General features: G+C 44.4%; 1 protein-coding gene across 4 annotated transcripts in view; it reads right to left on the bottom strand.

Moving 5' to 3' along the window:
- Nucleotides 1-17051, bottom strand: part of MLX (MAX dimerization protein MLX) — a 138716-nt gene extending 121665 nt beyond the window's left edge. The window contains exons 1-3 of one of the 4 annotated variants that reach the window (XM_089673061.1): nucleotides 16813-17051; nucleotides 15715-15748; nucleotides 13643-13723 (exon numbers count right to left, since the gene is read on the bottom strand). In XM_089673061.1, the coding sequence (XP_089529187.1) occupies nucleotides 13643-13723; nucleotides 15715-15748; nucleotides 16813-16860 (163 nt within the window). In that variant the 5' untranslated portion in view covers nucleotides 16861-17051. Of the gene's footprint in view, nucleotides 1-13642; nucleotides 13724-15714; nucleotides 15749-16743 lie in introns of all 4 variants that reach the window. The other 3 variants (XM_089673063.1, XM_089673062.1, XM_089673064.1) reach the window with 3 other exon arrangements.
- Nucleotides 17052-17800: the final 749 nt, after the last annotated feature.

Here is a 17800-nt window from a genome sequence, read left to right as displayed (position 1 = left end):
ATATACACACACACACACACACACACACACACACACACACACACACACACACACGAAACTCGAAAAATTTGAATATCGTGCAAAAGTTCATTTATTTCAGTAATGCAACTTAATAGGTGAAACTAATATAGGAGATAGACTCATTACATGCAAAGCAAGATAGTTCAAGCTGTGATTTGTCATACTTGTGATGATTTTGGCTTACAGCTCAAGAAAACCCCAAATCCACAATCTCAGAAAATTAGAATATTACATGCAATCAATATAACAAGGATTGTACATAGAACAATATCGGACCTCTGAAAAGTATAAGCATGCATATGTACTCAGTACTTGGTTTGGGCCCCTTTTGCAGCAATTACTGCCTCAATGCGGCGTGGCATGGAAGCTATCAGCCTGTGGCACTGCTGAAGTGTTATGGAAGACCAGGATGCTTCAATAGCGGCCTTCAGCTCTTCTGCATTGTTCGGTCTCATGTCTCTCATCTTTCTCTTGGCAATGCTCCAGAGATTCTCTATGGGGTTCAGGTCAGGCGAGTTTGCTGGCCAATCAAGCACAGTAATCCCACGGTCATTGAACCAGGTTTTGGTGCTTTTGGCAGTATGGGCAGATGCCAAGTCCTGCTGGAAAATGAAGTCAGCATCCCCATAAAGCTTGTCTGCGGAAGGAAGCAGGAAGTGCTCCAAAATCTGGTAGACGGCTGCATTGACTCTGGACTTCATGAAGAACAGTGGACCAACACCAGCAGATGAAATGGCTCCCCAAATCAACACAGACTGTGGAAATTTCACACTGGACTTCAAGCATCTTGTAGTGTGTGCCTCTCCATTCTTCCTCCATACTCTGGGTCCTTGGTTTCCAAATGAGATGCAAAAGTTGCTCTCATCAGAAAAGAGGACTTTGGACCACTGAGCAACAGACCAGGTCTGTTTTTCTTTAGCACAGGAAAGACGCTTCTGATCTTGTTTGTTGTTCAGCTTGACAAGAGGAATACGACATTTGAAGCCCATGTCCAGGATCCGTCTGTGTGTAGTGGCTCTTGATGCACTGACTCCAGCCTCAGTCCACTCCTTGTGAAAGTCCCCAACACTTTTGAATGGCCTTTTCCTGACAATCCTCTCCAGGCTGCGGTCATCCCTGCTGCTTGTGCACCTTTTTCTTCCACACTTTTCCCTTCCACATAACTTCCTATTAATGTGCTTTGATATAGCACTTTGGAACATCCAACTTCTTTTGCAATTACCTTTTGAGGCTTTCCCTCCTTATGGAGGGTGTCAATGAGGGTTTTCTGCACAACTGTCAGGTCAGCAGTCTTTCCCATGAACCAGACTGAGAGACCATTTAAAAGCTCAGGAACCCATTGCAGGTGTTATGGCTTAATTAGCTGATTAGAGTGGGACACTGAGCCTAGAATATTGCACCTTTTCACACTATTCTAATTTTCTGAGATTGTGGATTTGGGGTTTTCATGAGCTGTAAGCCATAATCATCACAATTATTATAATACAGTATTTATAAAGCGCCAATAAATCGCTCAGAGCTGTACATTACAAAGGGGGACAGAACAATACCAATACAATGCAAAACATGAGGGGATTGAGGGCCCTGCTCTTTCGAGCTTACAATCTAGGAGGGAGGGGATGGTGGCACAGGAGGAGATAGCTGGGGGGGATGGAGTGGTAGGAAGAGTGGAGGAGGTCGGCAAGTTAGCAGGGGGTGGGGTAGGCTTGCCTGAAGAGATGGGTTTTCAGGGTGCGCCTAAAGGAGAGGAGAGTAGGTAATAATCTGATGGGTTGGGGCAGGGAGTTCCAGAGGATGGGTGACACCCTGGAGAAGTCCTGGAGGCGGGCATGGGGGGAGGAGGAGACCAGGGAACTAGAGAGAAGGAGGTCTTGTGAGGAGCGGAGTGTGCATGCTGGGCGGTACTTGGATATTAGGTCAGTGATGTAGTTCGGGGCAGTATGGTGGACAGCTTTGTACGTCAGTGTTAGGATTTTGAATTTGATCCGGAAGCCAGTGGAGGAATTGGCAGAGGGGGGTGGCGGAAACGGAGCGGTTGGAAAGGTGAATGAGTCTGGCAGCCGTATTCAGGATCGACTGAAGCAGGGATAGCCAGCGGCAAAGCAGGCCAGTGAGGAGGGAGTTGCAGTAGTCGAGTCGTGATATGATGAGGGAGTGGATGAGCTGTTTAGTGGTTTCTGGGGTTAGGAACGTGCGTATTTTGGCGATGTTGCGGAGGTGGAGTCTGAACGAGTTTGTTAAAGATTGGACTTGGGGCTGGAAGGATAGGTTGAAGTCCGGAATAACACCAAATACTCTGGCCTGCGGGGCGGGTTTGATGGTGGCGTTGTTGGATGTGATGGAGAAGTCAATGGGGGGTGGTGTGCGGGCTGGGGGGGGAAGACAAGAAACTCGGTTTTGGAGAGGTTCAGTTTAAGGAAGTGGAGTGACATCCAGTCTGATATGTCGCTCAGTAGGTGTGTGATTCGGGTGGAGACCGAAGGGGTGAGGTGGGGGGTTGAGAGATAGATTTGTGTGTCGTTGGCATAGAGGTGGTAGTTGAAGCCGTGAGAGTGTATGAGTTGGCCAAGGGAGGAGGTGTAGATGGAGAAGAGAAGGGGCCCGAGGACAGAGCCTTGAGGGACCCCAACAGAGGGGGGAGTGAGGGGGAGGTGGTAGCATTATAGGTAACGCTGAAAGAGCATTGTGACAGGTAGGATGAGAGCCAGGAGAGAGCAGAATCTCTGAGGCCGAGGGAGTGTAGTTTTTTGAGGAGGAGGGGGTGGTCGACTGTGTCGAAGGCTGCAGAGAGGTCAAGGAGTAGGAGCACTGAATAGTGGCCATTAGCTTTGGCGATTAGCAGGTCGTTGGGAGAGTTCGAGTAAGGCAGTTTCGGTGGAGTGTAGAGGACGGAAGCCGAACTGTAGGGGATCGAGAAGGTTGTTATCGTTGAGGTGAGAGCTTAGGCAGGTGTAGACTAGGCGCTCGAGGAGTTTAGATGTAAATGGGAGCAGGGAGATGGGTCTGAGGTTGTTCGGGTCATTGGGGTCCAGGGAGGGCTTTTTAAGTGTGGTGGTGATGTGTGCATGTTTCAGAGGGGAGGGGAAAGTGCCGGAGGAGAGGGAGAGATTGAAGATGTAGGTGAGGGAGCGTAGGATGGAGGGGGAGGGAGGTCGTAGGAGTTGTGAGGGGATAGGGTCGAGGGGGCAGGTGGTGAGGCCGGCATCAGAGAGGATCTTGGAGACTTCCTCGATGGTAGTAAGGTCAAAGGTGCGGAGTGTTGGGGGAGCTTCAGTATGATGAATGTAGGGTGGGGTGGAATTGGAGGTCAGAGCAGTGGTGGGGCCGTGGGAGAGGGGTGATGAGGAGGTAGCTGAGTGAGGGGGAACGGGGTTGGAGGGAGTTTGAGCAGCGACGAAGTCCCTGCGGGTTATGTCGAGGGGGAGGGGGGATGAGAAGGTAGCTGTGTGAGAGGGGACGGTTTGAGAGGGTGTGTGAGATGCGGCGATGTCCTTGCGAATTGTGTCAATCTTGTTTTTGAAGTGATTGGCAATCTCAAGGGCAGGGAGTGAGGTGCTGGGTGGAGGTGGAGGTGGCGAGAGTAGAGAGTTGAAGGTGGAGAAGAGTCAGCGAGGATTGGAGGAGAGGGCCTTGATGAGGGTCAGGAAGTAGGCTTGTTTGGCTGCGTGGAGGGAGAAGGTGTAGGTGTGGAAGGCAGATTTGTAGCGGGTGAAGGCTTGTTGGGATTTGGTTTTGCACCATAGTCGCTCCAGGGCACGACCGTGTCGTTTGACGGTTTTGGTGTGATCAGTCTGCCAGGGCTGGAGCGGTTAGGGTCTGATGTTGCGTGTGGTTAAAGGCGCTAGTGAGTCAAGGGCTGTTGACAGCGCGTTGTTGTAGGCAGTCATAGCCAAGTCGGGGGAGGACAGGGGGAGGATGCTGTCATGGAGTTGATCAGCTGCAGAGTGGAGGGGGGCAGGGTTAAGGTTGCGGAGGTTACGGCTGGTAGTAGTGTGACATTTGGAGGGGTAGGCGTTGGAGGACGAGGAGATAGAGATTATTATGACAAATCACGGCTTGAACTATCTTGCTTTGCATGTAATGAGTCTCTCTCATATATTAGTTTCACCTTTCAAGTTGCATTACTGAAATAAATGAACTTTTGCACGATATTCTAATATTTCGAGTTTCACCTGTATATATATATATATATATATATATATATATATATATATATATATATATATATATATATATATATATATATATATATAGCATTCTGGATGATCTATTCACTACCCTACCTAGTTCTTTGTTCTCTTCAGATATAAAACTCAGTGGCAATATATGCTACACATTATGTGAAAAATTCAAAAAGCATGAAAGACTAATGCATCATAAAAAGTAACAAAGTAACAACAATGGTGGGACAATTTTTTCCTGACAAAAACTTCTGGAGATAGAAAATGTCACCTAGAAGACTCAGAAGTATCAATTTGTGCCCATTCCTGGTATTTCCAAAGAATGGGAACACATCTCTGAATTCTGTACATCGAAATGGATGAAGATTTTAATAAACCACAGACACTCTAGGTTTGAACAATACACTCACCAGGTGCAAATCCTATCCCAAGAGATCCTGCATATGAAAACTCATATCCCCAGCTCTCAGTATAACAACTTAAAAAAAAATACACAAAATGGAAGGAACATTGCCTTAACTTAGACGTGATTTATATGGTTACGCCAATAATAGAATTTTCTCTTGGAAAAATAAAAACTTTACCTTCGCTCTTAACCCTCAAACCACATAATAGTTCCAGATCAATCGAAACATTCCCTCCTCATTCGCATCGGAAAAACCCTATATTACCTAAACATGGACCCAGACCTCATCCCCTAAAAACAGCATAATAATAGTAATAATAAAAAATTATAAAAAAAAAAAACAATTTCCTTAACCACTTGCCGCCCAGCCACCGCAAATAAACGGCGGCAGGGTGGCACTCGTAGGCAAAAGCACGTTTTAAAACGGCTGCCTTCAAAACAGGTAGGGGGCGCGCACGCCAAATTCTAAAAATATTAGCCCCTTCCTCCCCAGTGACATTAGTACAGTTTCAGTGTTTTTTTTTCACTGATCACTGTATTGGTGTCACTGGGGATGTCAGTGACCCCAAGTCAGTTCCCCCCCAGTGTCAAAATGTCCGCCGCAGTCCCGCAGTCCTGCCATAAGTCACTGGTCGCCGCCATATGTCGCTGATTGCTGCCATTTGTCGCTGATCAGCGCATTAGTATAAATAAAAGTTAAAAATTCCAGTATCTTTCCCGCCATTTGTAAACGCTATAACTTTCACGTAAACAAATTAATTTACACGTATTGGGATTTTTTTTAGCAAAGATATGGAGCAGAATGCATTTTGGCAGAAATTTATGACTAAATTTGATTTTTGCATTTTTTTTTTACTGGACATGTTTTATAGCAAAAAGTCCAAAATATTGTTTTTTTTTCCTCAAAATAGTCAGCCTTTTTTTTTTATAGCGCAAAAAATAAAAACCGCACAGGCGATTAAATACCACCAAAAGAAAGCTCAATTTGTGGGGGAAAAAAGGATGTAAATTTCATTTATGTACCGTATTGCATGACCGCGCAATTGTCCGTTAAACTAGCGCAGCGCTGTATAGCAGAAAAAAGGCATAAATTGCAGTATTTATACCATAGTTTGCTTTGTGTGGAAGTTATAGCGTCTACAAACTATGGTATAAATACTGCAATTTATGCCATTTTTCTGCTATACAGCGCTGCGCTAGTTTAACGGACAATTGTGCGGTCATACAATACGGTACATAAATGAAATTTACATCCTTTTTTCCCCCACAAATTGAGCTTTCTTTTGGTGGTATTTAATCGCCTGTGCGGTTTTTATTTTTTGCGCTATAAAAAAAAAAGGCTGACTATTTTGAGGGAAAAAAAACAATATTTTGGACTTTTTGCTATAAAACATGTCCAGTAAAAAAAAAATGCAAAAATCAAATTTAGTCATAAATTTCTGCCAAAATGCATTCTGCTCCATATCTTTGCTAAAAAAAATCCCAATACGTGTATATTGATTGCTTTGTGTGGAAGTTATAGCGTCTACAATCAATATACACTTATTGGGATTTTTTTTTACCAAAAACATGGAGCAGAATACATTTTGGCCTAAATTTATAACCAACTTTGAGTTTACTATATATTTTTTATAGCTGAAAGTAAAAAATATTGTTTTTCTTCAAAGTTTTGGCTTTTTTTGTTTATAGCGTGAAAAATAAAAAGCGCACAGGTGATCACATTACACCGAAAGAAAGCTCTATCTGTGTGAAAAAAAGGACAAAAATTTTGTTTGGGTGCAGCATTGCATGACCGCGCAATTATCAGTTGAATTAGTGCAGCGCCGAGTAGCAAAAAGAGGCCTGGTCATTAAGGGGGGTAAATCCTCAGGAGCTCAAGTGGTTAAGAGCTCTACAACAATAGCCCTATTTTAGTCTTATTTAAAGATCTCTACAGATAAATTAGAAACCTAACTCTAAAAAAGGTACTTTCAGATAAAAACAACCAAAGCCTCTTCAATAAATGAGGAGGATATATCTACCACATCTGTTCCGTAGAATCTGACTATGAAGCAGAGGTCATTTAGACCGTTGAACAATTATATCAAGAGAGTTCCAACAGTAACCTTAGCTTGTACACACAACATCTCATTACTTCCCCTCCTATAGTACACTCATCCCTTAAGCCAAAATCTGTTTTTTACCCTTATCATGCTAGGGGCCCATACCTGGAGACATTTTACAGAGTGGTATACTCAGACTTCCTAAAACTTTGGCAACAATCTTTACAAAAAAATACCTTAGGCCACGTTAATAAAAAGGAAAATCTAGCTCTAAAAAAAATCTCAAACAATGACATCAATTCATAAAAACTGCTGATAAGGGCGGAGAAATTTTTTTTTCTAGGATAAAAAAAAAAAAAAAAAAAAAAAAAAAAGGGGAAGAAGAAGATCACACCACTAAGGCATATAGGCAACTTGCTGACACATCCACTTATGCTAAATTGAGAAACGACCCAATAGCAGACTATAAAATTGAGGCGGAATCTCTAGTGGCAAGTGCCCTCACAAGTGGTTGTATAGATAAATCTGAGGCTTCTTTCTTGAGTAGGGAGTTATATCGCACTCCTTACCTACTCCCACCCCCACACAGGCACAATTTTAGTTTTTTTTAAGGATTTACCAAAACATATTCAAGCTATAGGTCAGGGTGGATTTGATTTAAATCACGATTTAAATCACTAGTCAGTAAGGCTTGATTTAAATCATAGTTTTCTACATAAAGACTAATTATTGCTGGTATAACTTTAATATGCAAGTAGATGAAGATATGAACAAAATACCGTATTTTTAGCTCCATAAGACGCACTTTTCCCCCCCCCAAAATAGGGGGGAAAATGTCAGTGCCAAGTGCGCATGCGCAAGAAGCGGTGCTCTTTGTGAATGGTAAGGTGGCACCTGGGACACGACAGATCCCAGAAGCCGCCGGACCAATCACAAAGCGTAGCGCTTCTCGCTCATGCACACTGGGCACCCAGCTGTCAAGCCAAGCGCCCACACTACAGAAGCCGTGAAGACAGCACGCGGATGGATAGAGGAACAGGTAAGGTCCCGCTGCAGAGCGGACACTAATTAAAGAACAACTCCGCGGAAGTAAGAGCGGGTACCTGTCAAATTCAGGTACCCGCTCCCCCCCCCCAAAGGTCAGCAGTCATCTCCTGTACTGTCCGCAGTCTCTGGTCATCTCCTGTACTGTCCGCAGTCTCTGGTCATCTCCTGTACTGTCCGCAGTCTCTGGTCATCTCCTGTACTGTCCGCAGTCTCTGGTCATCTCCTGTACTGTCCGCAGTCTCTGGTCATCTCCTGTACTGTCCGCAGTCTCTGGTCATCTCCTGTACTGTCCGCAGTCTCTGGTCATCTCCTGTACTGTCCGCAGTCTCTGGTCATCCCTGTACTGTCCGCAGTCTCTGGTCATCCCTGTACTGTCCGCAGTCTCTGCTCATCCCTTGTAATATGTCCGCAGTCTCTTTATTTTCCTGTTTTCTGCCTCTAAAACCTAGGTGCATCTTCTAGTCAGGTGCGTCTTATGGAGCGAAAAATACGGTATATATACTTTAAGAGACTTAGACTGACAGCCCCTTCCTCCTCACACTTAGTTTCACTTTCTTCTTGTGCAGATCTATTCCACTCCAAACAATCAGAAAAATATTGTTTCTATTCTATTCAGTGAACTTCTTGAAACTTAGCACTGAAGGGGTTGATTCTGTTTTCATAGGTTTGTAGAAGTTAGGATTAAGGTCTTTTTCTTAACTCTGTTCATGTTATAACATTTTTGCTGTGAAGAAGAGGCATGTGATCTCCGCTGAGTCAAATTCAGTTTTGAGAACTGCAAAAGTAAACAAAGCATCTGTGATAATATCTTGTAGGCAGAAAAACTGCCCAATAATCTTACAAAAACCTCTGGAAGAGCATGACATTGTGAATGGATTAATGGAATTTATTTACCAAAAAAATTAAACATATACAGCCTTTTTCTACATAATTAAAAAATTAAACTTTATTTCATGATGGATGGTAATATATTTTCCTCAAAAAGCATTTTATTTTAAAAAATCCGATTTTTAAAAAAAAAATCCGATTTTTAAAAAAAAAATCATTGATTTTTATCCACCCTGCTTGGGGAACAAAACATTGAAATTTTGGGTCCATAGCCAAGAAACTCCCCAAACCTTAATCCCATTGAAAACTTGTGGTCAATCCTCAAGAGGCGGGTGAACAAAAACACCCCCAAAAATTCTGACAAACTCCAAGCACTGATTATGCAAGAATGGGCAGCCATCAGTCAGAATGTGGCCCAGAAGTTGACTGACAGCATGCCAGAGCAAACTGCAGAGGTCTTAAAAAAGAAGGGTCAACTCTGCAAATATTAACTCTTTGCATAAACTTAATCTAAATGTTCAATAAAAGCCTTTGACACTTATGAGTAAAGATCTAAAAACACTGAAGCAGCAGATTTGTGAAAATTATTATTTGTGTCATTCTCAAAACTTTTGGCCAGAAAATTTGGGAAAACGCACCTAGATCCTCTGTTTGCGTGGTTTATAAGGAAAATACATACAAAATTATGATGTTGTGGTACAAAACACCTGAAGTACTCCAAGCCTGTAATTCAAATGCTTCTTCGGCCTGCTGGCGCTGTGGGAAGGACTCTCTCTACCATATTTTTTGGATATATGGATCCATTACCCCTTTTTTGGAAGAGATTTTGTCCCTATTACAATTGCTATTGCATACCTCTCTCCCTTTCAAGCCTTTATACTTTTTATTGAGCCTGCCATTTCCGGCCCTACCCAAATCATCCAGGAAACTCTCCGCGCATGTTCTGACAGCGGTCAGAAGAAGCATTCCTGTGTTAGCTATCCTAAATACCTCCTTCGATGCCAATTTTGTTTAAAATTATTGCCGATGTAAGACAAATGGAATATTTGACCACTCTACATGCTGGTTCGATTGCTGTGTTTGAGGCAGTATGGAACCCATGGGATGTCTTTATTTCTTCTACACTGTTATTTTGTGACATTTATGTTCTGTACCCTTGCAGATTTCTACCATCGATGTGCTTTTTTCTCTTGTTTCTCTTTCAAATGTGATCTATGTACACACATGTGAAAATCAATAAAAACTGTTAATTATAAAAACTTTTGTCCAGGGCTGCATAGCCTTAAGGATAGTATTAACATTTTAGGACAAGTACGCTTTAATTTCAAATCCATTTTATCAAGTTCTCAGTGTGTTACCAATGCATACCTGCCTCCCCCGTTCTTTTACACATATATGATGAATCTGAACAACAAAAGCGCACATGATGTAATTAACACCCCCCCCATTTATATAGGTTTCCTATACAGTGCTTTTCTCATACATGTGCATTGTATAGATTTTAATAGTGCCTTTTAAAAGTGGTTCTAAAGGCGCAAGGCTTTTTACTTCATACATTCTATGCAAGAAGGTAAAAATACTCTGTGCAGTATCCCCCCAGCACCCCTGCAAACTCACCTAAGCCCCCACTCGATCCAGCGATGTGCACTGTAGTCTCGGTTGGTTCCCACTGCTGTGACAGCCAGTGAGCCAATGAGAAAAGAGAGGGGGTGGAGCCAAGCTGCAGCTCCATGTTTGAATGGACACACAGAGCAGCAGGTGCGCCCATAGCAACCTGCAAGCTACAATTCAATATTATTATTATACAGTATTTATATAGCGCTAAAAGGTTTGCTCAGCGCTGTACATTATAGTGGGGGACAGAACATGAGACAATACAGTAACAATACAAGACATGAGGGGTTCGAGGGCCCTGCTCTTTCGAGCTACAATCTAGGAGGGAGGGGATAGTGGTACAGAAGGAAGTGGCTGTGGGGGATGGAGTGGTAGGAGGAGTGGAGGAGATCGGCTGTTAGGTGAGGGCGGGGTAGGCTTCCCTGAAGAGACGGGTTTTCAGGGTGCGCCTAAAGGTGAGGAGGGTAGCTGACAGTCTGATGGATTGGGGTAGTGAGTTCCAGAGGATGGGGGAAGTCCTGGAGAAGTCCTGCAGTCGGGCGTGGAAGGTGGAGACCAGGGAGCTAGAAAGTAAGAGGTCTTGTAAGGAGCGAAGAGTACGGGTTGGGTGGTATTTGGATATCAGGTCGGTGAGGTCGTTTGGGGCAGCGTTATGAATGGCTTTGTATGTCTGTGTTAGTAGTTTGAATTTAATGCGTTGGGCAATCGGGAGCCAGTGGAGGGAATGACAGAGGGGGGTAGCAGAAGAGGAGCGGTTGGTAAGGTGGGTGAGTCTGGCCGCTGAGTTCAGGATAGACTGAAGCGGGGATAGTCTGTGATGAGGTAGGCCGGTGAGTAGGGAGTTGCAGTAGTCCAGACGTGAGATAATAAGGGAGTGAACGAGTTGTTTAGTAGTGTCTGGGGTTAGAAACGTACGTATTTTGAAGATGTTGCGGAGGTGGAGCCTGCATGAGTTTGCCAACGACTGGACATGGGGTTGGAAGGACAGGTTTTAGTCTAGAGTGACACCTAGGACTTTGGATTGCGGGGTGGGACTGATGGTGGCGTTGTTGGTCGTGATGGAGAGGGTGGGGGGGAAATCAGGAGCTCGGTTTTGGAAAGGTTCAATTTGAGGAAATAGAGCGACATCCAGTCTGATATGTCATTCAGTAGGTGGGTGATACGGGCGGAGACTGAAGGGGTGAGGCGAGGGGTGGAGAGGTAAATTTGCGTGTCATCGGCGTAGAGGTGATAGTTGAAACCGTGGGAGTGTATCAGTTTGCCAAGGGAGGAGGCGAAGATGGAGAAGAGAAGGGGCCCGAGGACAGAGCCTTGGGGGACCCCAACAGAGAGAGGGGGAGGTGGTAGCGTTATAGGTAACGTTGAAGGAGCGTTGGGATAGATAGGAGAGCCAGGAGAGAGCGGAGTCTCCGATGCCGAGGGAGTGTAGTTTATTAAGGAGGAGGAGGTGGTCAACTGTGTCGAAGGCCGTGGAAAGGTCGAGGAGTAAGAGGACTGAGTAGTGGTCATTAGCTTTGGCGGTTAGCAGGTCATTAGTGATTTTGAGTAGGACGGTTTAGGGGACCGAAGCCAGACTGTAGTGGATCGAGGAGGTTGTTGTCAGTGAGGTGGGCGCTTAGGCGATTGTAGAATAAGCGCTCAAGGAGCTTGGAAGTAAATGGCAGCAGGGAGATGGCTCTAAGGTTGTTCAGGTCGGTGGGTTCTAGGAAGGGTTTTTTGAGTATGGGGGTGATGTGTGCGTGCTTTAGGGGGGAGGGGAATGCGCCAGTAGAGAAGGAGATATTTTTGCATGTAATCTTTCTATAAATTATGTCTAATGGGTATTGGTGTTCACAACAACACTATGGTCTTGTTTTATATATGTATATATGGTTATATAAGCATTACCCAATATTACCACGAGATAGCATCCTGTATGTAAGGCATCCATAGCCTTGCGTTACTAGCTTGACGAAGTAGAGCGCTTGACCCGATCAACGTCAGAGCACATGCTTAGAAACACGTCATGATACATCATCGCGTTTGACGCTGCATTCCATGTGCGTTCAAGCCCTCTTTCCTGGTCTCCACACAAACAGAACCGGCTCCCGGGCCCCAGCTGAGTGGCAGTACAGTGTTACACAGCACAAGTGCAGACCCACTGTGGATGGACTATTGGCGAACCGGTTTTATTTACCCAAATGTGAGTGGTTCTTACACGGTCTTAATAAATCTTATACAGTCTACTCTTAGAGGCAGCTCTGTGTTCTCTCTTTTCTTATATGGTCTTTGAATTCAGACAGCAGGACTCCACCACCCATTGGCTGCATTTGCTGATCGAATGCTTGTTTTCCAGTAGGACTGATCTGTTGCACAAAGAGGGCTACACACAAATTGAAATTTGGATTTAGTGTTAAACTGCAGCACAGAAAAAAAACAGGTCTCTAGCACTGCTTGTTAAGGCGTGCTGTGTGGTAGAACTGGATCAACAGAAAAACAAGTCCTTTAGCAGGTAAAATGGTTTTTTATATGCATTTCGTATGTGTATTAAAGTGGTAGTAAACACTGCTTGGACACTTCTATTAAAGCTTACTTGTAGGTACAGGGAATATCTCATAAACATGCTCCGTTTAGGAGATCGTCACCGGCTGCAGAAATGGTGACTTCGCCGGTGCGTGCGCTCTGACGGGACAACATACTCATCCCTTCCCTCCAGAGTTTTGTGCCACAAACGTGACTCCCGTGTGCATGCATGGGAGTGACGTCTTCGTGGCTCAGCCATTGGCTGGAGCCAAGCCAAATGGCTGGAGCCCATGAACCCAGAAGGAAAACCGAGTGAGGATGGATGCCCTGTCAACGGTGACAGCGTGACACTGGAGGGATTTGTTTTAGGGTAACTCTTTCTTAATACGCTAGTACGCTATTCAAATTAGCACACTATGATGTTAACTTGCAGGGAGAAGTTGTTTTATTCATTTTTGCAGAAGTTCACTACCACTTTAAGCCGTTAGCCTGGAGTTCAGCTTTAATGCTAACATTGCTAAAATTGGGATGTTTATTAAATATGATTTTAATAATAAAAGATTCTACTTTGTTACTATTCTTTGGAGAATACAATAAAAATGCCAACCTCTTCGCAATTTTTGGTATAGTTAAACGTGCACCAAACTTTAAGTAGAATGTGTGATAAGATCTGTACCAAGAGCACTGGAACTGGAGGAGAAGGAAGAGATCAGAGCATTACCGTTGGCAATATGACATGACATAGGACTATGACTTTGCCAAAAGTGCACATCTGTGCTCAGAGCCTAATGATGTATTCATACTATTGCTTTGCATTAACAATCAGTTCATGGTAATGACCAGGTATATTTGCAATGTCATGTGCTGCCAATCAGAAAAGTGAAAAGACAATGAGAGTGTAAATGAGCCCCAGAAACAGATATTTCATCCACAATTTATACAACGGAATTCTGTGGTACATTATGGTACTTTAACAGGGAACATATGAGCTGGAAATGTACCTGTATTGGGAACCGAGGAGGCACTGGTAGAGCCAATGCTGTTTGCTCTGGACACTATGCTTCCTTTTCGTTCCATATGTCCTATATTAATGAAATGTAATCAGTTTTTTTATTGCACCAATATTTTATTTAATTTTTTTGCAATAATAAACATAACCCATGCTTTAAAAATAAAAAGCTGTTGAAATCATTACATTTACCAAATGTATTACCTTTACCCTTGCCTTATGCATAGTGCTGAATGCCAAGCATGGAGCATTAAACACAAAAAAACAACTTTTTTCTTCATTTTCACCTAGTAATTCTGTCAATAACACACTTTCTATCCTACAGTAGCTATCTCTGGAATGTTGTCACCTTAGGCTGCTCTTCTGATTTGGACTACAAACACCTCCCCCTTTCCTCATCTCCATTACATGAAAGGGCAGTGCTTTATTGCTCATAAAAGATAGCTGAATAAAGCTAATATTGTTTGAAATTTCAGTGTCTGTGCTGGGCGTGTGAACTCTCAACACAGAAACCTCTGCCATTTATAGACGCATATGTTCACAGTGTGCCCACCCTCTTTACTGCAGGTGGGCTTTTGGAGAATGAGTAGGGGTACAATATACCCCATATTCATCCACATGGAGGGGGCAGGCTCTGGGAGCCCCCTTGTTAAAGGGGGCTTCCAGATTATGATAAGCCCCTTGCCTGCAGACCCCCACAACCACTGCCCAGGGTTGTGGGGACAAGGTGCTTGTTGAGGGCATGTGGCTTGGTACAGTCCAGGAGCACTCTCGCCCCCCTCCCCCCCTTTCCTGACCTGCCAGGCTGCTTGCTTGGATAAGGGTCTGGTATGAATTTTGGGGGGGAACTTCCATGCCATTTTTTTAACTTTTAAAAATGGGTTTGGGGGGGGGCACACTATTTTTTGTTTTTTGCTTTTTGGCGTGGGGTTCCCCTTAAAATCCATACCCGACCCTTACCCATTTATATATATGGATTGGGAGGGGGGACCCCCACACTGTTTTTTTTCTTAAATCATAACCGGCAATTCTTTTGTTTACACTCAGCTGTCAGCAGAGAACCCAACCAACAGCCGATTAGCCGTCGGTTGTTAAGGACACAGAGACTGCTTGCTGGCCCGCTCCTTAAAGAACGAGCTATTTACTGGTTGTTAAGGACACTGGCAAGCTAAGAAAAAAAAACCCTGGAAACTGGCTCTAAGCAGCATTTAGCAGAGATTAAGATTAACGTTTTTTTTTTTTTCTGCTGGTAAATCGCTCCCAAAAACACAAACATTTTTCTTACCTAGGCAATAGCCCCCAGGGGGTAGGAAGGCCTGCCTAGTCATGTGACCAATGCCAGCCAGCTCCCGATCATTAGTGGAGACAGAGAGTGGTCTTTGACAGCTTGGTCTCTGTGCTAGGAGAGAGCTCTCAGCACATAAATATCAGGCACTGAAGGATACATGTATGTGATGTGTGGGCATTAAAACCCACCCTCTTTGCTACTACAAATATGCGTTAAAAGAGAAGGGTTTTTTTTCCCCAGTTATACTTACCTAGGTGGATGCAGCATCGGTCCAAAGCTGCATCTGTCCCCCACTGGCTCTAAGAGTGAGAACTCAACAGTCACATGACCACCGATTGCTGATTTCTCACAGCCGCTGTCAGTCACTGCTGTCTGGTCTGTACCCCCCCCCCCCCCCCCACCTTTCCCACTCACTGGAACGCTGGGCTGCAGAGGGGGAGGGAGAAGATGGCTCAGGCTATCAGCAGATCGCTGAGAGGCTGAGCAAGGTGCCACTCCAGACTCTGGAGTGGATCCCGACTTTAAAGTCAGGATTTATCCCAGCCTGGACCGGCTGAGTGACGCTAGCCAACTGTCAACTGAAACCGGGTCACAGGAGTGCAGAACGAACTGCACTCCAGTGATTTACATGAGAAGTACAACCAAAATAGCTTTGGCAGTACTTTTCCTTTAAGTGGGCAGCAAGAGGCTAAAACAATACTATATGTATAAATATACACTTTTCCCACCATTAATAAGCACACTACTGCTGCAAAAGAAACAATACTTAGACTTACCTGCTTCCACATTATCACTGAAAGAGGCATCAGACTGATAGAAAAAAAAAAAAAAAGTTATTAAAAATGTAAATCTTGGCCCTGCTGCAGACGATGTCTAACACTTGCTATTGGTTCCTTTTTCCATGCCTCCCTCTCAATACCATCAGAGATGGTGGGAATTATCAGATCCTATTGAGGGGGTGGCATATGACCTCCCACCAGGATACCATCCTTTCTAACCATCCAATTGTCAGGCATGGTCACTGTAGGAAGGGGAGACGTCATGTACCCTGTGTCACCCCCCGATCACATCAAAGCTGATGTTGAAATAGTGCGACTTACAGTGAAGTCGCACGATTTCAAAATCAGGTGACCTGCCAATTTAATTGTGATTTGCAAGACATCTGACACAGATGTTTATGCAAATGGCAACAAAAGTAGTGCATGCACTACTTTAGAAATCGGTGCGGCTCCAATCAAGTCAGAATCACAAGGATATGACTGCTCTAATAGCGGACAATAGGGTGTGACTTGGCATATGATTTGCAAGTCGCAGGGCTTGCAAATTGCATGCCAAGTCGCACACGATGTGACCGGGGGCTAAATTCCAACATCTGACTCAGGTCAGATTACACAGGAATAGGACTGAGCTCTGATTAAGGGATGTGACAACAAGGTGGGGTCATGAAGGCAGAAATTAGTGAGAACCCATCTCTTTACCCTGTAGTAAACCACTAAACAAAAAAAACACCAGAAACAAAGATGTCAGCTGGGCTGGCTGTAGAGTCCCACCACATCCTGTAGCAGCTGTCACCAAAGCCAAGAGGGCGTTCTATCTTTCTGGCCTAACAGCATGTGTTTTGTTTCTATATACCCACACAACAAACAAACAAACAAACCGACCCCTCTGTCACAGATGCGACTCTTTATCAACACGCCAAAGATCTGACTACTGTGGCAGTACCCTGTACTAGCATATTACAGAGGATACTATAGAAGTCTGCGAGGAAGGTGCACCGGTCATGAGAATACACTCCGTCCCCCTACCTTGTGTGTTCTCTCCCCCCGCCTGGTAACACTGGCCATCCCTGGACTGTCCTATGCCGCCCTCCTTACTTTGCTCCATGGGTCCTCGGGAGACGCTACACCACCAGCTTCCGACATCCTGCTGCAGAATCCAACCGAGCAATGAAGGCCTCAGTTTGAACCGGCGTAGGGGCGCCGCCTGCTGGGCCGAGAGCGTAGCGGCTGGTTGAAGGAAGTCGTGCCTGGCCCACTGCTTGTCTTTTCCTGTCCAGTAGGGCTAGTTTGCACGGTGACAATACTGCTTTGTAACACGTCTGTCGCTGTCAGGACGCAATAAAAACAGTTGTTTCCTGTGTGTCCCAATCACACTGCAGTGGAACCTGATGCTGCATTGCAGCATGTGGCATTTTATTGATCTTTATGTGGCACTGTATGGCAGCATATCGCACTGCTATAGAGCAGCCCTTTTCAATCGGGGCACCTTGGGGCTTCTTCAGGGATTCCTTGGCAAAATGTCTAAAAATTGCCCAACATGTGTATACAAACCAGCTGGTGGAACAAGCCTGCCTTTTAGTTACACAAGGCCACAGGTTTTCATTGTGCACCATTACAACCAATGACATCATCAGTTGATAATGATCATGTAGGCTGCCTGCACAGCATCCTATTTTGACCCTCCCCTGCCCCTCTCTGTCAGTACCAGGGTCACATTAGCTCAGTGATAGAGAAAAACTGAGGGAGAAGAGAAACATTGGAATACTAATCAGTATTATTATTATTATGCAGGATTTATATAACGCCAACAGTTTGCTCAAGACATCTACAATAAGGAAAACATTAAACAAGAATGGAGTACATGGGAGGACACCACGAAGGAAGCCATTGCTGTCCAAAAAGAATATTGCAGCACGTTTGAAGTTTGCAAAAGAGAACCTGGATGTTCCACAGCACTACTGGCAAAATATACTGTGGACAGATGAAACCAAGATTGAGTTGTTTGGGAAGAACACACAACACTATGTGTATAGAAAAAAAGGCACAGCACCCAAAAATCAAAACCTCATCCCCACTGTAAAAC

Source organism: Staurois parvus, unplaced genomic scaffold (assembly GCF_062004578.1).
Source record: "Staurois parvus isolate SC_StPar_1 unplaced genomic scaffold, SC_StPar_1.0 ptg000134l, whole genome shotgun sequence".
Lineage (NCBI taxonomy): Eukaryota > Metazoa > Chordata > Amphibia > Anura > Ranidae > Staurois > Staurois parvus.
This window is presented reverse-complemented; position numbering and strand designations above follow the sequence as displayed.